This window comes from Vulpes vulpes, chromosome X (genome assembly GCF_048418805.1).
Source record: "Vulpes vulpes isolate BD-2025 chromosome X, VulVul3, whole genome shotgun sequence".
Taxonomy (NCBI): Eukaryota; Metazoa; Chordata; class Mammalia; order Carnivora; family Canidae; genus Vulpes; species Vulpes vulpes.
Window position 1 is genome coordinate 101,328,296 of NC_132796.1, and position 24,321 is coordinate 101,352,616.

General features: G+C 39.2%; 1 protein-coding gene across 1 annotated transcript in view; it reads right to left on the reverse strand.

Moving 5' to 3' along the window:
* The window catches only part of GPC3 (glypican 3), a 432,449-nt gene that overhangs the window by 205,841 nt on the left and 202,287 nt on the right, over nucleotides 1-24,321 (reverse strand). Inside the window, exon 3 of the mRNA XM_025983185.2 lies at nucleotides 672-1,366. Within this exon, the coding sequence (XP_025838970.1) occupies nucleotides 672-1,366 (695 nt within the window). The remainder of the gene's footprint in view (nucleotides 1-671; nucleotides 1,367-24,321) is intronic.

Sequence of the window (24,321 nt, forward strand, 5' to 3'; positions counted from 1 at the left end):
GTTGTCATGAGGATTACAACGACAAACAACAATGGGAATGATAGCTAATATTTACTGAGGACTTACCATGGACCAAGCACATGCTAAATGCTTTAGCATATGTCATTCCCCAGGAAAAATATATTCTTTTTATCCTTCTTTTATGAATCAGCAATATGAAGTTCATGAGGATAAGATGATTCACCCAACATCCCATAGCAGGAAACTAAGTAGAACTAAAGTTCAAGCCAGGCATTATAACTCTGTAGCCTGTGGCCTTTTTTTTTTTTTTTTAAGATTTACTTATTTACCTTAAAGAGAGTGTGCACAAAGAGGGGGAGGGCAAAGGGAGAGAATCTCAAGCAGACTGCCTGCTGAGTGCAGAGCCCAACACAGAGCTCAATCCCATGACCCATGAGATCATGAGCTGAGCTGAAATCAAGTCAGATGCTCAACCAACTGAGCCACTCAGGTGCCTGATTCATAGTCTGTGGTTTTTTTGTTTTGTTTTGTCTTTTCATAGTCTGTGGTTTTAATGTGCGCCTAGCTCTGTGAGATCATTCAGTCCCTCAATCATCTCTGCCTACCCCCTGGTCTTCCCCTCACTTTTCTCCCATTAGCACCTGATGCTGGCCAGGCTGCCCCATTCCAATGGAACCGAATTCCTCAGAAAGCTGTAGATTGGTACTCACCGTGGTGGTCAGCTTTCCACCATTCTTCTGGACATACTGAATGGAGTCGTGGATTGTCGAAAAGAGACCAAGCAGTACATTCTCCATGTCATAGATTCTGTACATGCCATTCACCAGTTCTTCCAGAGACAGAATGTATTCTCTCCAGTACTTGTCAATCTCCACCACACCTGCCATACAGCCTTGCATGACTACATTGCAGTAGCCCCCACAAGGCTTAACCATCATCAGTCCCTGGCAGTAAGAGCAGTACCACATTCTGGTCAGCATTCGGCCACAGTCTTTACTGAACTTTAGGTGATCAGTTGTGTTGATCACCTCAATTCCGAGATTTAGAGCCTGGAGGAATATCCTGGTGACTTGCAGTGACTTGGAAACCTGGGTCATAATAAGCTTGGGGAAACTCCCAAATACTTTCAGGTCACGCCTTGCCCCTCGGAGGCACTCATTGATGTCTAAGGCTGACTCAGGCAGGCCGGGGTTCATGAGCTGGGTGTAGATGACTGGAAAGAGGCTGTCAAACAACTCATTGACCATGTCGTCCACATTGATATCCGAACCCAGGATATAGAGAGACACGTCAGTGAAAAATTCGCCCACAAACTCAAAAGCTTGTGGGGTCAGGCTCGGGTAGTTGTTCTTGAACATGGCGTTGGTGTAGTTCTTAGCATGGCGAACAACAATTTCAAAGGCCTCTGTAAAATAAAAGATACAGAAATGCCCACAAATTAAAGCATGAAAACGCAGGGTGCAATTGAATTTGAGGTTTCTCTATTGTTGTGGTGATTAAAGTCCCATTTGCCTTAAATAATTGACTCATATTCATTTCTGGCATTGCCTCTACTCCTGCAGTTGTTTGCTCCTATAAATCAATTTTCCTTTCTGAGCTTGTAAGTCTAAACCCTGATGTGCACATAAATTCTTAAACACACAAATTGTATTTCAAATGACAAAAGCCAGGATTCGGTTAACATTTCGGCCTCTTGTGAAAATATTGATTAAAAATTGGCTAAATGAGAAGTTATTTCTCTTTTTCTCATTGATTTATTCAGTTAAAAAGAAAATATATTTCAAGACATTTAATTTTTTGACAGAGATAAATATTTGACAACAAATCATACACTACCATATAAACTCACATAACAATTTAAGCCTGTTCAGCCCTGGAGGAGAGGCAAGTTCTTAGCTGAGACTAAAAGCTATCATGAATTTAATCATTTTTGGTAGATTTTCTCAAGATAACTTTGAAGAGAGTTATCTGACAGATTGCCAGACCTGGAAATGGAATATATCCCCAAAATGGGTATCTGGATGGGAAAAAAAAAACAATCCATGCACTTATCGATATATTTGATATTGCAAATTAACACCTCTGGTATTTGTAAGCTGAACATCTGGAAGGATAACTGTTAAGCTTCCTTGGTAAAATTTGGCTTCCACATGGCTTGGAAGCCTTATCTACTCTACAGAGACTATGAATTCAAAATTACATCTGCTGCCCCTACCCCTTGGCATAAGGCCCAATTAGTGTCATTGGTTTGAGAAAGAATGTAGTAATGTCATTATCTCATTTTCTCCAAACTGAAACACTCCAGATACAAATTATCCCAAATAATCAGAGTTCCACATTTATATGAGGGAAGAGAAAACAACCATAATGATATGTTTTTCAAGAAACAAGACAGTTTAAAAACAAACAAAAATAACCAAGTTTTCTGAGACATTTAAAATTAACTTAGTACTTTCTCTCATTTCCTTCCAAAGTGCAAAGGTCCATGACAGATGTAATCTAAATGATGCCAATTCATGAGCCTTGAAAAATCAAATTATTACTACTTTCAGACTACTAGAGAGACTATATTCCACCAGCTCCTTGGGATCGCTTAGTCCAATATCACAGTCATCTGTGGCAGAAGTGAGCTCTAGGTTGTACCACCACCATCTGCCCCAGATCCCTCACAAGGTAGAATACGTTTGCTAGATTCTTCCCTTGGGCTTATGACATGCCCAGCAATGGTGAGCAGATGTCAGTGTAATTCTACTGGGCTTCCAAGCCCACTCAATAAAGTTAATCTTCATTTCTGTCAACTGCTATGTGCTCATTTGTTTGTTTTATTTTGTTTAGAACATTAAGCAATTCCTAGAAAAGTTATCTATTTGATAGGAATTTCTTCCTAACCCCACATGCTATTGTATTCTCAACCCATGAATCTAAAGGTTGAATGAGGCCACAAGGCCAAAAGATCATCCAGCTCAATACAAACGACCAGTCAATGAATTCTTTAAAATCATCAGAAATGTAGGGATTTAAAACTATCCATTCATTTTAACTTTAGCTACCAGTCATTTACTATATACTAGGCTCTGTGCTAGGTGATAAGGGTATATAAGTGCTGGGTAGATGGAGATAAATGACATACCATCCCATCTTAAAAGTACTCATGAGCTATATGGTTTGGTGTTTACAAAGCATTTCCGAGAATATCATGCTATCTACATTTTACAATCTTCAGAATTTGATATTGTGATCCCCATTTTCTAGTTGATGGAATTGATGCTCAGCAGAGTTGAAGCACTTTCCCAGGGTCACATAACTGCAAAGTAGAAGCAGTCAGCTCAGACTAGTGTCTCCCAGCAATGGTTACACTCTAGCTGCCCTCAGCCCTAGAGCCAACACACACATCCTCAAAAATCTTTGTAGAAAGTTAAGTTCTTTTAAAAGCTCATTATTTTCCCATTGGCTTCTCCTCTCCAGATGGAAATGTATTAGAAGAAATTGCAGCCCAAAGACCAACAAAGCAAAATCGTACTTCTACCTTTGCCTTGGGGCAGGCACAAAGTAAGGGAAGGAGGACTGCTACCCTCAAATGAATTCTCTATAAGGCAAACTTCTTCCTTATCCCACAGCATGTGTCCTCTAACCTGCAAGATATATGACAGGGAAGTTCCGTGGACTGTACTGCCATAACCTTGTTTTTTTTTTTTTTTAAAGTTTCTGTTACTAGCACCGCTGGATCAATAGCAAAAGAAAATTGCAAAAGATCATGAACTCTTCTACTGGAAAAATAACAACCACGCATATTGCAGGGGGAAAGGGCTCTGGGTCACATATAACCTCAAGCTCACACATGCCCCCTGCTCTATCACAGCTCGGAATCCACTTAGCACATCTCTGGATTTTGCCCAGCCCCCTTACTTCTACATTACAGGACAACTGACCGAACAGTAACTGCGCGAGCAAAGGCTCCTTGGGGACTTAAAGGAACCAGCACAAGGTGAAAAGTGATGCTCAGCTTGAGGCCTGCAACTGGAGATTTCATGAAATGAAGGCAAGGGCTAGAATTACTGCAAGGAAGTTCAGTCCATTGATTTTTTTTTGGGGGGGGGGAGGAGGAGTCAGAAAATAATGTATACTGAAGCTAGATGAGGGTATTCTCTGTCTCTTTCCTGGAAAGAAGTCAAGAGTTATGTCCAGGAAGAATTGGAACAATGTAAAAATCAGAGCTATAAAGAAAAATTGGGCACTAAACAAAAAATATTATTTTAAAATATATAAAAAGATAAATGATACAAATAGATATAATAAAACTTTGTTAATATACATCTCAATATACCTAGGCTTCTAGATTTGTAGATGTCCCCATCACTATCCTGGTCACCTCCATCTGGACACACAATAGTGTTGTCAACATCCTCCTTAAATTATGGTGCTCAAAAGGGGACATAATTCTCCAGATGTGGTTTGATAGTGAATTTTGCAATCAAGCTTTATTATGTCTCTTTAAATGGTTCAACGACTTCTACTAAGCAACCTTCCAACCTCTGGACACATAGCCTTCTACTGTAGCAAGATGACCATCTTTAGGATTTGCTAATGATACTGTATTCAGACCTAGACAAAAAGAAATGTGTTTTCATGAGCCTTTTCAGCAGAAGGCTACATACTTTCAAAAAAGGAGATTATAATCATGGTTGGAAAAGAGGAATGAATGAGCCACTGAATTCCCTTTAGGCCCTTAAGAATAGGGAAGTCTCAGAAGAAGGTTCTTTTTTCAAGGTGCTTTCTCCCCATATCGTAATAATGGCAAATACTTAATAAAAACTTTTAAAATTCCTAGGATCGATGTCATGTAATAAATTGGACTCAAAATAGTCCCTATTTTCTTTTTTTAAAAATTTTTTTTCAATTTTTATTTATTTATGATAGTCACACAGAGAGAGAGAGAGAGGCAGAGACATAGGCATAGGGAGAAGCAGGCTCCATGCACTGGGAACCCGATGTGGGAGTCGATCCCGGGTCTCCAGGATCGCGCCCTGGGCCAAAGGCAGACGCTAAACTGCTGCACCACCCAGGGATCCCAATAGTCCCCATTTTCAAGCACAGGTACTTTAATGGAAAAAGGAAGGTAACATTTACCCGGCACCTGCAACGTATGTGTCGGGATCTATGATAAGTGTGCTCACATATGTCCTCTCATTTAGCTTTAACATAGCCATACGTATTTGGAATTGTTTTTATTTGACTGGTGAGGAAACTGAGGCTCAGACAGGTTAAATGACTGTGCAAGGTACTATTATAATTAAATGCCAGGACCTGAATTTGAATGAAGGTCAGTCTAACACCAAGACCCTTATTAATCTTACAATATGCATCAAACTTGAAAACTGTACATTGGGAGACTTCTGGTCTTGGCTCCAATAGGTAGAGAGCTTAGAATTCATTGTTCCCATCTTCCAAGACCAGACAATAGCAGAAAAAACTGAAAATCAACAATTCTTCTTAGGCCTATCAGGTAACTGAGATCATAGGGCAAATTGACACCCTGAAATATGGGAAGATGGGCAAACAGAATCACAGGTGTGACCAGCTTACCTGGAACTGAAGCTACCAGAGCCATAAACTAGTAAGAACACTAAAAGGGCAATTTTGGCAAATTGACAGAGGCTAAATGTGGACTACGGATCCCTGGGTGGCTCAGCGGTTTAGTGCCTGCCTTTGGCCCAGGGCGCAATCCTGGAGACTCGGGATCGAATCCCAAGTCAGGCTCCCGGTGCATGGAGCCTGCTTCTCCCTCTGTCTCTCTCTCTCTCTCTCTCTCATAAATAAATAAAAATTTAAAAAAAAATAAATGTGGACTAACTTGAGGCCTAAAAGCTCCTGGGCCCCCAGTATTATGAACCATCCCCCACCACACACACACACACACACCCATGGGATTTACCTCCAGGAAACATTCAGAGTTCTCATGGTGAAGATCTAAGAAAAGTCTTCTTGTTTTACAGGCAGGGGGAGGGAGGAAGTAATAATTTAGGAATATACCATGAGCATTCTCCATAGCAAATACTTTTCCTCCAAAGGACATAATTTTATCAAAGCCTAATATACCTGATAGAAGGGCAATTATAGAAGTTTATCCCCCTCTGGGTCTCCTGCTCTAAAGGGAGAAAACAAAAGCTAAGAAGAACTTAGGAAGGTCACAGACCAAGAATTTAGACTCACTGAAAGCTTAAGATTAATCATAAGATTATAGATGACTTCTACTCCTATAATTTACTACCAGAAAGACAAAGACCCTATTTAAGAAGGAGTTATTAGGGAAACCCCAAAACAACTGGTGAGGAAAAAATAAAACAAGGCAACTACAGAAAACTAAAGCTTCTGGCACTTATAGCTACAGCAAACATCAAATATCTCAGCTCCATAAAAATTCACACTAAAAGTGTAATTACCTTAGTTCCTGTTACCCTATGTCAAGCCTTACTTTCAACAATCACAAGCCATGCTAAAAGATAAGAAAAACAGTCTGAAGAGACAAAGCAATGATCAGAACCGTAATCAGATATGGCACAGATTTTGGAAATATCAGACAGGAATTTAAAATATCAGACAGGGAATTTAAAATATTATCAACATGTTAAGGGCTGTAATGAAATAAGTGAACAACATACAAGAACAGATTGAGTAATGTAAATATGAAATGGAAAATGTCAGAACTACCAAAAGGAAATGTTAGAAATCAAAACAACAAACAGAAATGAATCAGTGAGCTTAAAGAAATGTCAATGGAAAGTTCCCAAACCAAAATAGGATGAGAAAAAAAAAAAAAAAGAATACCTAAGAGCTATGAGTCAAATTTAAAACATGTAGAATATGTGTCATTGTAATTCCAGAAGGAGAAGAGAGAACAGCACAGAAGAAATATTTGAGGTAGTAATGGCCAAGAATTTCCCAAAATTCATTATAGACACCATCTAAAGTCGCAGGAAACTCAGAGAACCACAAACAGGTTGAGGATCAAAATATCTACTCCTAGGTGTATCATAGTCAAACTGCAGAATACCAAAAAGAAAGGAAAAATCTTTCAAGAAGCCACAGGAAGAAAAAGTCATCTTACTTATAGAGGAACAACCATAAGAATTATATCAAACACCTCATCAGAAATCTTACAAGCAAAAAAGAAAGGGAAATGGGGTGCCTAGGTAGTTCAGTCGGTCAAACATCTGACTCTTGATTTCAGCTCAGATCATGATCTCATAGTCATAAGACTGAGCCCCATGTTGGGGCTCTGCACTGGGCAGGAAGCCTGCCTAAAATTCTCTCTCACCTCGGCCCCTCTCTCACCCTGCACACTCTATCTCTTAAAAAGAGAAGGAAGTGAAATATTTGTGTTTAAAGAAAAAAAATTGACCAATGTAGAATGGTTTCCTGCAAAAATTTTATTAAAAAGAGAAGGAAAAATACAGACCTCAGACAAACAAAAACTGAAAAAATTTGAAATAGTAGATCTGCCTTGCATAAAATGTTAAAAGCAACTCCTCAGGAAAATCATATAGGTCAGAAAATTGGGTAAGGAAAGGAAGAGCATCAGAGAAGGAATGGAAAAATAAAACATTTTATTTTTCTTTAAAAAAAACAGATCTAACAGATAACTGTTCAAAGCAATAAGAGCAACAATGTATTTGGTGACTATAGGATGTGGATGGAACAGGAGAGAGGAACTGGGAATACTCTGTTATAAAGTACCTGCACTACCAGTAACACAATATGGTGTTATTTGAAAGTGGACTTAAAATAGTTTTAAAATGTATATTGCAAACTTTATGGAAACTGCTAAAATTTTTCAAAAAGATGTATAATTGATATGCTACAAGAGGAGAAAAAATGGAATCATAAAGAATGTTTAGTTAAAACCAGAGAAGGCAGAAAAAGAAGGTTAAAAACATCCACAACAAAGAAATGCAAAATAGAAAGCAGTTACAAATATGGTGGATACTAATCCAATTACATTGCTAATCACTTTAAATGTCAATTGTTTAAATACAGAAAGTAGGGGCACCTGACTGGTTCAGTTGGTAGAGCATGCAACTCTTGATTTCGGGGTTGTAAGTTTGAGCCCTACATTAGGTGTAGAGATTACTTAAACATAAAATCTTTAAATATACAAAGTAAAAAAATAGAGATTATTAGAGTAAATATAAAAACAAGACCCAACTATAGATTGTTTACAGAAAAAATATATTGAATATAGAGATACAGATAAAGGGATAAAGACATACCATGCTAACACTAAGAAAAAACTAGAAGAGCTAAATTAATTTCAGACTAAGCACACTTTGGAAGAAGGAAAACTATCAGGGATAAAGGGATCAATTCTCCAAGAAGACATAATCCTTAATGTATATGCACCTAACAACAAAGCACCAAAAATACGTGAAGGGAAAACTGATAGAAGTATAAAGAGAAATATACAACATCAACATTCCTCTAACAATAATTAACAAATCCATCAGGCACATAATTAGCAAGGATATAGTTGAATAGCACCATCAATCAAATAGATCTCATTGACATTTATAGGAAACTTCATCCATCTACAGCAGGATATACATTCTTCTCAAGCTCACATGGAACATTCACCAAGATAGACCACATTCTGGGCTGTGAAATACATCTTAACCCATTTTAAAACATAGAAAACATACAAAGAATATTTTTAGACCATACAGATTTAATTATGAATCAATAAGAAAGATAATAAGACAATATCCAATCATTTGCAAGTTAAACAACACACATGGGAAAAGAAGTCTTAAGAGAAATTTTAAAATATTTTTAACTAAATGAAAATGACAATACAACTGACTGAAATTGGGATGCCATGAAAAATAATGAAATCTTGCCATTTGCAACAACATAGACGGAGCTAGAGTCTAATACTAAGCAAAGTAAGCCAGAGAAAGATGAATATCATATGATTTCACTCATATTGGAATTTAAGAAACAAAACCAATGAGCAAAGGGAAAGAGAAAGAGAAAGATAAACCAAGAAACAGACTCTGAAAAATACAGAACAAACTGATGGTTACCAGAGGGGAGATTGGTTGGGAGTTGGATGAACGGAGTTATGTATAGAATTGTTGAATTACTATACTGTACACCTGAAACTACTATAATGCTGTATGTTACCTATCCTTGAATTAGAATTTAAAAACTAAATAAAAAAAGAAAAAAGAAATTAGTGGGATACAGTAAAATAAGTGCTTAGAGGGAAATTTATAGTATTGAATACATATATTAGAAAGGAAAAAAAAGATCTCAACACAATAAGATTTCACCAAAGGAAAGCAGAGAAAGAAGAGGAATATAAACCTAAAGCAAGCAGAAGAAAATAAATATACAAATTAGAACAGAAATCAATGAAATTGAAAACAGAAAATCAATAGAGAAATAGAGCACTGGGTGGCTTAGTTAAGTGTCCAACTCTTGACTTCAGCTCAGGTCATGATCTCAGGGTCATGAGATTGAGCCTCGAGTCAGGCTCCATGCTAAGCAAGGAGTATATCTGAGATTCTCTGCCTCTCCCTCTCCCTTTCCCTCTGTACCTCTCCCTGCTTGTTTGTGTGTGGTCTGTCTCTCAGATAAATAAATAAATCTTTAAAAAAAGAAAATCAATAGAGAAATCCAATTAAACCAAAAGCTAGTTCTTTGAAAAGATCAATGAAATTTCAAAACATCTAGCTAGGCTAATCCGAGAGAGACAGACAGAGAGAGAGAGAGAGAGAGAGAGAGAGAGAGAAAATAACTTATTAATATGAGAAATGAAAGAGGAGTCATTACTACTAATGCCATGGGTATTAAAAGAATAATACATGAATATTATGAACTCTATGGCCATAGCCTTGATAAAACTGATGAAATACATCAGTTTCTTGAAAGATAAAACTTCCAACACTTACACAAAGAAGAGTGATCATCTAAATTGGCCTGTATTTCTTAAAGAAATTGAGTGATTAAGTAACAACCTTCCAAAAGGAAAGCACCAGGTCCAGATGGTTTCACAGGTGAATTCTTTTTCTTAAAAAAGATTTTTTTTTTCATGAGAGACACAGAGAGAGAGTAAGAGACATAGGCAGAGGGAGAAGCAGGCTCCCTGTGGGGAGCCTGATTCGGGGCTCGATCCCAGGACCCCAGGATCCCAGTATCATGATCCGAGCCAAAGGCAGATGCTCAACCACTGAGCGACCCAGGTGCCCCTCACAGGTGAATTCTACAAAACATTTAAGGAGAAAAGGGTACCAATTCTCTACAATGCCTTCCAGAAAACAGAAGCAGATAAAACATTTCCTAACTCATTCTATGAAGCCATCATTACCCTAATACCAAAACTGGATAAAGACACTTCAAGAAAGAAAAACTATAGACCAATATCATTCATGAACATAAATGTAAAAATCCACAAAATATTAGCAAATTAAATCCAGCAATGTATAAAAAGAATCATACACCATGACCAAGTGGGATTTATTTCAGATATGCAAGTCTGGCTTAACATTCAAAAATCAATATAATCCATTATATCAACAGGCTAAAAAAGAAAAATCACATGACCATATCAATAGGTGCAGAAAAGACATTTGCCAAAATCCAACACCATCTATGATAAAAGCCATCAGTAAATGAGAAAGAGAAGAGGGACTTTCTCCACTTGATAAAGTATACCCACAAAAGATTACAGCTAACTTTGTAATTAAGTTAGAAGTAATCAGCTTCTAACTTAAGAGTGAGAAGCTAGAGGCTTTGCCAGTAAGATCAGGAGCAAGGCAAGGATGTTCCTCTCAGTACTTTTGTTCAACACTGTACTTAGAGTCCTAGCTAATGCAACAAGACAAGGAAATATAAGGCATACAGATTGGAAGGTAGAAATAAACTTTTTTTTTTTGTTCACAAATGACATGACTACCTATGTAGAAAAATCCCAAAGAATCGACAAAAAATTCTCTGTGAAGTAATAAACAATTAAAGCAAGGCTGCAGGATAAAAATTTAATATACAAAAGTCAATTTTTCCCTATATATCAATAATAATTAACTGGTATTTCAAATTGAAAACACAATACCATTTACATAAGCACCCAAAAAATGTGATGCTGCTTAGGTATAATTCTAACAAAATATGTATAAAAACAAAGGGAGAGATCCTCCATGTTTAGAGATAGAAAGACTCAGTATTATGAAGGAGTCAATCTTTCCCAACATGATCTATAGATTCAATGGAATCCCAATCAAAATCTCTGCAAGTTATATTGTGGATATCAATACCAAAGTTTATATGGAAAGGCAAAAGACCAGAATAGCCCTCATGACACTAAAGAATAACAAAATCGAAGGACTGGCACTACCCGACTTCAAGAACGCCTATAAAGTTACAGTAATAAAGACAGCATGGTATTGGCAAAAGAATAAAGAAATAGATCAATGGAACAGAATACAGAGCCCAGAAAAAGACTCACAGAAAGGACAAAGGTGATTCAATGGAAAAAGGACAGTCTTTTTTCAACAACCAATTCTGAAACAACTGGATATCCATATGCAAAAAAATAAAACTAGATTTGGACCTTGTATCTTTCACAAAAATTAATTCACAATGGATTGTAGACCTAAATGTAAAATGCAAAACTATAAAAATTCTAGAAAATAACATGCAAGAAGATCTTGATTGTTTTGGGTTTAGCAATAAGGTTTTAGATACAACATCAAAAGTTCAATCCATGAAATAAAAAATTGGTAACTTGGACTTTATCAAAAGCAAAAACATGTGTTCTGTGATGTAAAGAGAATGGAGAGAAAAACATCTGTTAGGAGAAAGAGAAAACAAGCTTCAGACTGAGAAAAAAAAATGCACAATATATCTGATAAAGGACTTGTATCCAAAATATACAAAGAACTCTTAAAATTCAACAAGAAAATAAAAAACCCAATGGACCAAAAGATCTGGATAGATAGATGTCTCTATCTATGGGAAGATATGCATATGGCAAATAAGCCTGAGAAAATATGCTTAATGTCATATGTCATTAGGGAATTACAAATTAAAACAGCAATGAGATACCACTACACGACTATAAGAATGGCTAAAATTCATCACACTGATAATACCAAATGCTGATGAACATGCAAAGCAACACTGCTGGTGGGAATGCCAAATAGTATGGCCACTCTGGAAGATAGTTTGGCAGCTTCTGTTTTTTTAAAAGAGAGGCAGAGACATAGGCAGAGGGAGAAGCAGGCTCCCCAAGAGGGTCTCAATCCCAGGACCCCAGGATCACTACCTGAGCCAAAGGCAGATGCTCAACCACTAAGCCACCCAGGTGCCCCAGTTTGGCAGCTTCTTATAAAACTAAGTATACTGTTATCACGTGATCCAGCATTTGTGCTCCTAGATAGTTACCCAGGTGAATAGTTGAAAACTGACATCCACATAAAAACCTGCACATGAATGTTTATAGCTGCTTTATTAATAATTGCCCCAAACTGGAAGCTAGCAAGACATCCTTCAATAGGATAAATGAAAAGTGGTATATTTATGCAATGGGATACTATTTAGTGATAAAAAGAGCTGAGAAATCAAGCCATGGAAAGACAGGAAGGAGCCTCAGGCGTCTAAATCAAAGAAGTCAGTCTTAACAGGCTTTAAATGATTCCAACCATTTGACATTCTGGAAAAGGCGAGACTAGGGAGACCCTAAAAAAATCAGCAGCTGCCAGGGTTTTGGGGGTAGAGAAGGAAAGCAGGGTGAATAGGTGAAGTACGGGAATTTTTGGGGGTGAAACAGTTCTGTATGATATTCTAATGGAGTTTACAAGACATAACACATTTCTTAAAACCCACAGAACTGTGCAACACAAAGAGTAAATCTTTATTGTGAATTATGTACTTTGGCTAATAATAATGTACTGATATTGGCTCATTAATTACAATAACTGTACTCCACTAATGCTAAAAATGGTAATAACATAAGAAACTGTGTGCAGGGGAGAGGGAGCAAACAGTGACTCTGTACTGTCTGCCTGGTTTTTGTTTAAATCTAAAACTGCTCTAAAAAGTAGATATTAACTTTTTAATGAGAAAAACTGGACCTTGGAAATTAGTCCTTGATGTAGCTAGTGACTAGAACCACTGGAAAGTGTTAACTCACTCTATCTTTTCTCCCTTGATCTGCTTTGACATTTCTTTTGCGAGTTAGGGAGTTTCAGCATACAATAGATGCCATATGGCATCAATGTGATTTTAATTGGAAAAACCACCAGAAAAAGTTAATGGACCAAAACATCCAAATAGGCAACACATTCTAGTGTTATTTTTGAATGCTGAATAATTTTTTAAAAAATCAGCCACATAAAAATGGCAAGTTTAGGTTGTAAGAAAAGCCCCCATGTCTTCTAGAATAGTTCACAGAGAAGATACTCAAAGGGTTGCTCCAACTTCTGTTGAATTTTCCTGGCATTTTATATTCTACATTAACTAGAATTGACCAAGCTTAGAAATAAGTTGCTATTAAACATAAGCCACCTATTTGTGCAGGCCCATAACCAGACTGTAAAAGGATGTAGCCTTTCTTTTTAACTTTCACATGCAAGGCTTCTAAATACCAAGGTACATCGATTAGAAGTGAACAAATGAATGGGAAAACAATGAAAATAATGTATTTTTCACCGGATATTACATATCATTTCATAGATAGACGGAAACATAGATACATACATATGTATAGATTTTCCCCCAAAGGCTATCACAGACCAGAGAAGACAATTAAAATGATTCATTTGAAGAATCCTCAGAAATGAGAAATGAATATCCTTAACTACTAAAAAGTACGTGGCTCTGCAACAGTTCGCTACCCCTTTGCTCCATTAACCCAATTAATTCTTGTCATTTACCCTTCACTAGCTTGTCTGAAAAATGATTTTATTTTAACCTCCTAGACACTGTGATTCATGCATCCAATAATTTTTCGCATTTGTTGCCAGAACATAGAGACAAAACTTATGGTCCACCTCTACTAGACATAATCAACCTCATGCATCTGTCTCCTAACCTTCGTCCTGGCTCCACCATCCTTTTCCCCTTTGCCCGATGATTCCTATGCATTTTGGTTGCAGTGTATCCTGCTTTTATTAATGTGCACCTTTGGAGAGCTGTTTAAATTCTTCTGGGGACAAGGTAGGGTGTAAATCAATGGGTAGGTAGATAAATAATGAGAAGGAGAGAAAGAGGACCTATACCTACCACTTCAAGACAAAGTATCACTTCAACAATGTATTCTCACGAGTCTGAGTAGCAACTAAAGAAATGTCTGTGTTCATAAATGGCCAGACGCTTGTCAGGGACTCATTAGTAGCCCAATGCTGTCTTCACCAGCAGTTGTCAGGGCCCAAGGTTGAATGGGCACGCATGGTCCTTCCAAATTCCTGTCTCTTTTTACCCTTCAGCTATCTCTTTAAAATTGTGGTCAAATGTATTTAACAACTTTAAAAATTAAGTAGGCGCTAATAAGACTGGCTTAATCACAGCTCAGAAGACATACGTCTGTCTTCACACTGGATTCAAAAACAAGCCACCCTTGAGAAATCAGAAAGGTGGAAACAAGAATGTAGGAGAACTCCAGACCACTTGTCTCACAGAAATCACTGGGGATTAGGAATCCATTTTACTGGGAACATGCCAAGAATAACTCTGGTCCTTACAGGAGAATATTGCTGTCCAGCATTTTTCATGCTTGACCATGCCTTGCCCTACCATCTTGATGTGTTAGTTCTGTTATAAGACATGATCCTTAGTCTTTTTTCATTCTTCACTATCTCTCAGGCTTTCACTTGAATGAGCCAACTCTTGGTTGGTTAGAAAATATTCTTACTTCTCTAAGGTTCCCATGATGAAGAAATAACACCTACCAAAAGAGGCATTGGGATCACAGTCTTAGATCTTGCAGTTCACTTTTTTTTTTCTCCAATGGTAAGAAACACATTTATTTATTAATATGTTTTAGGTAAATAAAAATCATACAATAGTTATATATGTTGATTATGAAATACAATCTTAATTCACACATTTTAAATGTAAAAACAAATTCAGGTGAACATATTAGAAATAAGGATACTACTCTCTTATTAAAAATGAAGAAATTGACATTTATCTAAATCAATAATAATTGCTTTGACATTGGTAAAATAGAACATGTTTATTTGAGTATAGTCATTATACCACATCTTCTTTATCCATTCATCTATTGATGGACACCAAGGCTCCTTCCACAGTTTGGCTATTGTGGACATTGCTGCTATAAACATCGGGGCACAGGTGTCCTGGCGTTTCACTGCATCTGTATCTTTGGGGTAAATCCCCAACAGTGCAATTGCTGGGTCTTAGGGCAGATCTATTTTTAACTCTTTGAGGAACCTCCACACAGTTTTCCAGAGTGGCTGTATCAGTTCACATTCCCACCAACAGGGCAAGAGGGTTCTCCTTTCTCCACATCCTCTCCAACATTTGTTGTTTGCTGTCTTGTTAATTTTCACCATTCTCACTGGTGTGAGGTGGTATCTCATTGTGGTTTTGATTTGTATTTCCCTGATGGCCAGTGATGCGGAGCATTTTCTCATGTGCTTGTGGGCCATGTCTATGTCTTCTTTGGTGAAATTTCTGTTCATGTCTTTTGCCCATTTCATGATTGGATTGTTTGTTTCTTTGCTGTTGACTTTAATAAGTTCTTTATAGATCTTGGATACTAGCCCTTTATCTGATACGTCATTTGCAAATATCTTCTCCCATTCTGTAGGTTGTGTTTTAGTTTTGTTGACTGTTTCTTTGGCTGTGCAGAAGCTTCTTATCTTGATGAAGTCCCAATAATTCATTTTTGTTTTTGTTTCTCTTGCCTTCATGGATGTATCTTGCAAGAGGTTGCTATGGCCAAGTTCAAAAAGGGTGCTGCCTGTGTTCTCCTCTAGGAGTTTGATGGAATCTTGTCTCACATTTAGATCTTTCATCCATTTTGAGTTTATCTTTGTGTATGGTGTAAGAGAATGGTCCAGTTTCATTCTTCTGCATGTGGTTGTCCTATTTTCCCAGCACCATTTATTGAAGAGACTGTCCTTTTCCCAGTGGATAGTCTTCCCTGCTTTGTTGAATATTATTTGACCATAAATGCAGTTCACTTTTTACAAAAGAAAGCCAGATAGTATCCAAGGAAGGGAAGTTCTACAGCTTCTCTGGGAATCCATAATGAATAGTTAAAAAGCCCCCTGGGCTCACCAAATCATTCCACTAATTAAAATTTTTTCTTTAAAAAAAAAAAAGGGTCCTTCCCTGAAGAATTTATGGGGATGGGACATGGGTGACTCCAGACAGTCATGAGAAGAATGGCTTATGTCTTAGCTAGACTGAAAAATCACTAAGACATTCTAGGTCTGGTTACTGTCTTCTCAACTTGCGAAATCTCCTTTTTATAGCGTATGACCATAATTCCATGAATCAAGGCTAAAAAGTTTCTTCTCTGAACCACCTACTATTCATAACCATAGCTTAGGAAAATAAAAATAGGCGTTGAAGACATACTAAATGCAAGATATTGCTCCATAAAGAGGGAATGGGCTTCATTTCAAGGTTCCAATGCAAACATTCTGTTAGTGTCTTTATCTAATAAAATCCTGTATTTCTTTTCAATATACCTTCAGCTATCAAAAAATTTAAAAAGAGCACAATTAGGGGGTCTTTTATGTTGTCAGGACAATTAATGTGTTCCTTTGACCCAGTCTTTCTCTTGTCTGTTCTTCTTTCCTCCTTTAACCACTTAGACACTAAATGAATATTCTAAGAAAGGTTAACTCTCAGTAGTTTATGCAACCACTGTTATTGGAAAGAACTGTGTTGGTAACCTGTTATTAAAGATTTACATGGAACTTTGTATTTCCGTAAGTGCTTTACAGCCAAAGCTTCAGTGATTACAAAAGCACCAGACTCCTCTTCCCCATGGTAACTAGAAGATGCGTTGCCATCCTTCCTCCTCTCATTAATGAGAATTACCTGATCCAAGTCGACTTGAAATTTCTACACACTCCATCCCAAGGCCTTATTCATTCATATACCCAATAAGTACTCACTAAGCACACTTTATAACAACTTTCTTTTTTTTAAGATTCTATTTATTTATTCATGAGAGAGAGGGGGGGGGGCAGAGACACAGGCAGAGGGAGAAGCAGGCTCCATGCTGGGAGCCCGATGTGGAACTCAATCCCGGGACTCCAGGATCACACCCTGAGTTGAAGGCAGGTGTCTAACCACTGAGCCACCCAGGTGTCCCTGTAACAACTTTTTACTTTTTACACATAGAGAGACATGCAACTACTGTCTACTCTCTTCTGGAAGATAAAGTAAATCTTGGCTAAGAGATCCCAAGCCCCAAAGGGTTGAGCTATTGCTTCTCCTGCTGAACCATAATATAGTCTCTTAAGATGTGTGTCCAACCCAAATTTCAATTTGTTTGGGACTTAAATTACTACAGGCCCCTGACATTATGGGAAATCAATAATATTAACCCCTTGCTAGAAAACTATTTAAAGACCACTTCTGAGGCATCTTAGCTGTATCATTAGATTGATTTCACTCATATAAAACTAAATTTTTTCCATTTAATATGTTCTGAACACACACTATCTGCCAGACTGTGAATAAAACATGCAAACAAAATAGTCCTTATGCACTAGAAGCTTGCAATAAGCAGTTATGATAAAGTACTGGATGGCCTATTTCCTTTGAAAAGCATAAAATACCTTCTAGATGTGAAAGTATATTTATACATTGTATACATGGCAACACAAGCACCATAACTGAAGTGTTTCATGTCATTTCAGAGTTTCAAATTTTGTATTCTCATTTAATTCTTCTTATCTATCACTGGAAGTAAATGTGAATGTATGTATGGGGGTGGGGTGGGGTGGGGTGTACACAGTCATGCATGTGCACAAACAGTAGTTAAGGGAAATACTATTATAACAACTTCACAGGAGGGATCCCTGGGTGGCGCAGCGGTTTGGCGCCTGCCTTTGGCCCAGGGTGCGATCCTGGAGACCCGGGATCGAATCCCACATTGGGCTCCCGGTGCATGGAGCCTGCTTCTCCCTCTGCCTGTCTCTGCCTCTCTCTCACTCTCTCTCTGTGACTATCATAAAAATTTTAAAAAATTTAAAAAAAAAATAACAACTTCACAGGAAAAGAGTCTGAAGCTAAGATTAGCTGTAAGGCATACAGCTACATGGTAGTTGGTGGCAGCAACAAAACACAGGACTCCTATGTGCAATGTTTTTTCCATTATATCCATTTCCTTCTAAGGACTATACTACATAGCACTTAAAGATTGGCTTTAGGTATAATAAGAACTAACATCCATGCAGCATTTACCTCTGCCAGGCGGTATCTCAAGTGTTTTGTGTGAATTAATTCACGTGTTATCAGAACCATCCTATGAGGTGAGTATACTATTGTCTCCATTTTACAGATGTGAAAACTGAGACACAGGGAGGTCGAGCAACTTGCCAAAGTTTATATCTCAGATAAGCAGAAAAGCCAAGATTTGAATTCAAACAGTCTGACCCCAGAGCTTACCCATTAAAAACACTATGCAATAACACCTCGAGGTATGGGTAGCTTCTCTCTCTCTCTCTCTTTTTTTTTTCCCCTTTTTCTTTTCTTATTGGCTCAACTCTTAAAAACAAAACAAAACAAAACAAAAAAACACCCTTCCTATTTTAGTTGTTGGGCTGCACTGGGTTTACTGGACATTTCAGGAAAATAACTCCATAGCCTGGGTAAAACGTGAGGAATAAGGCCAAAGTTGAATGATTCCAACTCCTTACCAAGAACGGTGATTCTCCAGAAGCACACTGCCTGTGATGCCTTATGGCTATGATAAAATGGAAATTATAAGAAAATACGGGAAAAAGGTCAATCCTGTGCATTTCCTAGGGATTATTGATATGGGGATCCAATCTCAGAGCTCTCGGCACTAATCATCAAACTATGGTATTTAACTGAAAAGCTAGCCTTTGCAAAAAGGCCAGGCCCTCCCCTAAGCCACAGTTCCTTCCAAGTGCTACTAGCAGGTGAGACTCGAGGGCCAGCATCATGGCAGTTTGTTGGGACTCAGTCTCCTGCAGGTGAGCCCAGCACATGAAACCCAGGAAAGTGAAGGCCAAGGGACTCATGGAGGTCGGCTTGATTAACTTGGGCAAAGAGCTGCTCAGGTGCATTCAACGGGCCATGGCAGCAGGCAGGTGTCACTGTAGCGACCACAGTCAAGGTCAGTGGCACGTGGCAAGGGGTAGAACACTGGCTCAGGCCAACCACGTGGCCTTCCCCTGACCTTGTCAAAAGGAATAAACATTTTACTTTCAGTAAGTGGCTCTTGTAGTTTATCAGCTTCATAAAATGATTTTTGCCCTCCCCTTAGAATGGAGTCATGGGCCTTTGTGTCTGGCAGGGAGCTCTGTGAGAGGATGGGGCAGGAGCAGGGGTGAATCTCTTGTTTGGAGCCTGACAGAACCAGTCAGCTGGCAGCAAAATGGCAGCATCCCTCAAAAGGTGGCCCTGGTGAAGCTCGGCAGGGCAGTCCCATTCCCCTCCCTTTGCTCATGGGGCCATCAAGGCAGCACAGTGGCCACTAGGATCTACGATTCTGACTTGACTACTGGAAAGTCTGAAGAATGCTGGATGCTCCTCAAAAAGTCAAAAATGTTCACATGCACAAGAGGACATCCTTCCCAATTTACAGCATACCTCATGTAAGGAATTCTCCCTCCTTAGTAAAGGTGACTCTGTGAATTGGCTCAGGAATTGAGCTTTTCTTCCTTCTTCGGGCAGGTGTCTGACAGTCCCTCCCTGGCATTGCCTTTCTTTGGTCTCAGAAGAAAATTATTGCTACGTATCCAAAAATACAGTGCATACAAACTGGAATACTGTCTGTGATGTCTCTCCTCCTTCATACCCCATATTACATCCTTCTCCACCTTGGTTTTTAAGATATTTATTTATTTAAGAGAGAAAGCAGGTAGGCAAATGTGAGCAAGGAGAGGGAGGAGGGAGGAGAGAATCTAGAACTAACTCTGCCCTGGGTGTGGAGCCAGATGTAGGGCTCCATCCCACAACCCTGAGATCAGGACCTGAGCTGAAACCAAGAATCAGACTCCACTGACTGAACCACCCAGGTGCCCCACTCCACCTTGGTTTTTAGATGAAGAACCAATTTTTACTGACATCTAGAATGGTGAGATGCAGTTGAAAACCTATGAGGCAAGCCATCTAATCTCTCTAGGCCTGGACAGATTATCAGTCGGTACCTATTTGCACCAAACCAGCTACATTTTGAGGCTGGGCTGCGTCCTGAATTCTGGTCTGCAGCAATTACTGGGGGTTTCAGCAGCTAGCTGAACAGCCTAAAACCCTAGTGCAAATTCTGAGATATGGGTTAGAGAAACACCTATTTTATTGAAAACTCAATTCATTGGGTTTTTTGAAAAGATTTTATTTATTCATGAGAGACACAGAAAGACAGAGACATAGGCAGAGGGAGAAGCAACTCCCTGCGGGGACCCTGATGTGGGACTCGATCCCAGGGCTCCAGGATCATGACCTGAGCCGAAGGCAGATGTTCAACCACTGAGCCACCCAGGCACCCCTTGATTGGATTTTTAAATGGACATTTCTTAAGACATAACTACAGAAAGCATATTCGGCAGCTCCTTGTAGCTGAATGCTGAATGCCACACATTCAAGAGTGACAGAGGAGTGACACCATGGGCCACACGTGCTGTCTGTATTGTATTATAAAGCAATCACATGTGATGTTAATGACTAAGGATGAGGTGGCCTAATGGAATTTGACCTTCCAAACAATTGTGAACAGATGATTATTTTAACAAAATGTGGGAATGGGTTTAACAGGAAGTTATCAAAATGGAGAGCCAGTGATTGAAATAATCCTAAAATTATAACCTGGAAGAAAAGAGGGTGTGGGCAGAAGGACAAGCCACCATTCCCACAAATATAAATGCCTGATTCAGCTTCCCATTCTGCACTGGCTGGGGACCTCTGGCAGCCTTCATATTGTAATGTATGAGAGAATCCCATGTCCCGAGCTACAAACAGGAAGCAAGGCACTCAATGCTATCTCAGTTACTTGCAGCATCAGAGACATGGACACATTTTGCTGCCAAGTTTCTAACGAACTGCAAGCCTTTATTTGCAGAGGTCTGAAGCCCATGATTTTAGAATTCTCCTTGGTGAACCTCCAGCAGCCCTTGCTACTATGCTCCATTGCCGCTCTCAATGAGGGGCAACAACCGACACAGTATCTTCCCCATCTTTCTCATCTTCTTTCTCATAGCTTCCAGGAGTTCTACCCTCAGGAGGTCACAGAGGATTTCCTTCCCTTTAACTGCTCCATCTCTCATGCTCAGAAACTCAACTTAATATTTAAATCTGGGAGGGAACGGGGGGACATTGGGGTGAATCAATGGAAGATAGGACAAGGGACCCAGATTAATGGACAAGGGACCATGTAAACTCACATGGTTCAATCCTTGGGAAGGGAACATCTGTGGGAATGGAAAACCATCTGTTGGCCAGGCCAGCCCCATTTCTGTCTGCTTCTGGTACACTAACATTTTCTGGGTTCAAAGAAAACAGCACCTAAATCACTAAAGGGCCTGGGCATTATTTTAAAATAATGCTTGGAGTGATGTGATGTCTAAAGTGGCTTTCTGCCAGGAGGACCTCTGCCACAGTGTTACATTCAAGAGAGCTTATTTTAAACAGGCATTTAAAAAATGAGCCATTGCCATAATTTGGCAATGTGCCTGGAAAAAGCTGATTTTGAGATTGGGCATTTTAAAGAAAATCTCTAAAATGTAAGTTACAGTCACTTTCCCTAATGAGTCTTTCTCATCCTGTTGCTTACCACTTGCTTTAAACATGTCTGGGGGCCCTCTGTGCAGGCCTGGGGGGCAGCCCTGATTTCTGTGCAAAGGAAGACAGCACAATTGCACTGTGTCTTCCTCCACTGACTTAACTGGCCTCAGCCAAGCTACAAATTCCAGCTTGTGGGGTGGAGAACAGTGGAGTTGACATCACTGAAAATTCTACCCATTTCAAGAAAGGGAGACAAAGGGAAACCCCTCAAAATGTTACTGTTCTGGTTGGGTATCTGCCTTTGGCTCAGGGTGTGATCCTGGGATCCAAGGATCGAGTACTGCATCAGGCTTCCTGTGGGTCCTACTTCTCCCTTTGCCTGTGTCTCTGCCTCTGTGTGTGTGTGTGTCTCTCATGAATAAATAAATATTTTTTTAAGTTACTGTTCCAGTTTGAGACATGTGCCACAAAGAGATGAATTAAAATTCGATTTTTTTATTGAAGTTCGATTCGCCAACACATAGTATAACACCCAGTGCTCATTCCATCAAGTGCCTGTCACCCAGTTGCCCCTTCCCCCTGCCCGCCTCCCCTTCCACTATCCTTTGTTCATTTTCCAGAGTTAGGAGTCTCAAAAAAAAATTCGATTTTGTCACTTTCCAAAATCTGCCTGTGGAAGTCACTAAGGGCAATGCGCCGGCCCAGAAGGACTGAACCCAAATGACAGGGGTGGATTGTTTTCTATTATTCTATTGGCTCTAAATTCTTCGGGCAGGGGGCGAGGAAGGAACTATTGGTTTCATCTGGTCCTGGCACACCATGATGTCAATGGCTCATTGGAATATTGATATAAATGATGTTCAAATAGCCCCCCATAATTGGCTCATAATTAGCTGGCCCCATTCCTGTGCTAGGTCTTTAAGCTTTTCAGAACCATCTGGGTTTGAGTCTTTGCTATAGAACAAGCTACCAATACTCATATGCTGGCAAGTTATAACACAGCTCTTTTCTCTGTGTCCCCTTCCTCTTCCCATGTTCAATTTCAGTGTCCTTTCTATGTGCCTCTCAAAGAAGGCCACGGGAGGTCAGTGAACATTGCTGTTAAAAGAAGAAACAAAAGAAACGTCTGCCGTTTCCCAATGCTTGTTGAAGTCAAAGTACAATGGTATACAGTACGTCATATTTAGCCCAAGGGGCTATGTGGGTCAGCTCACACACGAGCCTGCCAACTTGTTTCCACGAGATGAGCCAGGCCAGATGAAAATGTAAATTTATCTGAGCAGACATATGTCAGTATTGATCATAAGGATAGGTGCTGGTGGGTCCTGCCAGGGCCCACCTACACCAACAAAGCTCTGCCGCTGACAAGCAACTCAGTGAACATGCTCACTGCGATTGGTCCCAACCTAGTTGGAACCGTGTCTCTGTCATTAGCCCAATATGGCTGATGTTACCATCATATCCCATCCCCCCATAAATGCTATGTGCCCCCTTTTCTTTCAGTGAAGTTTAAGAATGCCACAGCATCCCTGGGGCCAGTGCTGACATTGACAACCCAGGTGGAGTACCATTGGTTATTGTGATGATGGCAGACCGGGTCTCTGATAACTCAGTGACAACTAACATCTGTACACATGGCACAGTCATTTGGACAAGGTACTATTCTAAGCCCTTTATGTTTATTACTTCATTTAACCCCCATACCACCTTATGCAATGGGGTATTCTTCTTCTTCTTCCCATTTTACAGATGAGAAAACTGAGGTTCAGAGAGCAGAAGTAACTTGCCTGCAGCCACACAGCAAGTAGGTGGTACAGAGAGAATTCAAAGTGAAGTCTATCTGGTTCCAAAGCCCAAGCTCTTCAGTGCCTCTCTCCAATGCCCAGTGTGGGAGCCTAGCATGTTTCCTTGGAGAAGGAGAGGGGATGGTAGTTTGAAATGGCATATTCACCATTACCAATATTTCAATCAACATAAAAAGAGAGCACAAAATTTTTATTTTTATTTTTATTCTGCCAAATATCTGACAGAAACAGAGGGAGCTAGTTGGCTGGAGGATGCTGGAAGGCTGGCTTCTCAGAAACCTCATGAAGTTCAAGTCAAGTATATATTTTGCTTAGGGGTGGATTCATGTTGAGCGAGATCACAGAGGGCAATCTCTAAAATTAAAAATTAAAAAAAAAATGCCCAGCCTTTGGGGAATCAAAACTCAAGTTTGACAATGATCCAGATTGATAGAATCCATGCTTTCAAGCCCTCCAAAGACTGCTGAATTAAAGCTGAATGCCAGTGTACCACTTTATAATGACAAACAGAATTCATGAAGGCACAGATCCTTACACAATCTCCCTACTGGTAAACAACATGGGAAGCCAAATTATAATCTGAAACTTGCTTAATAAACATGGGATC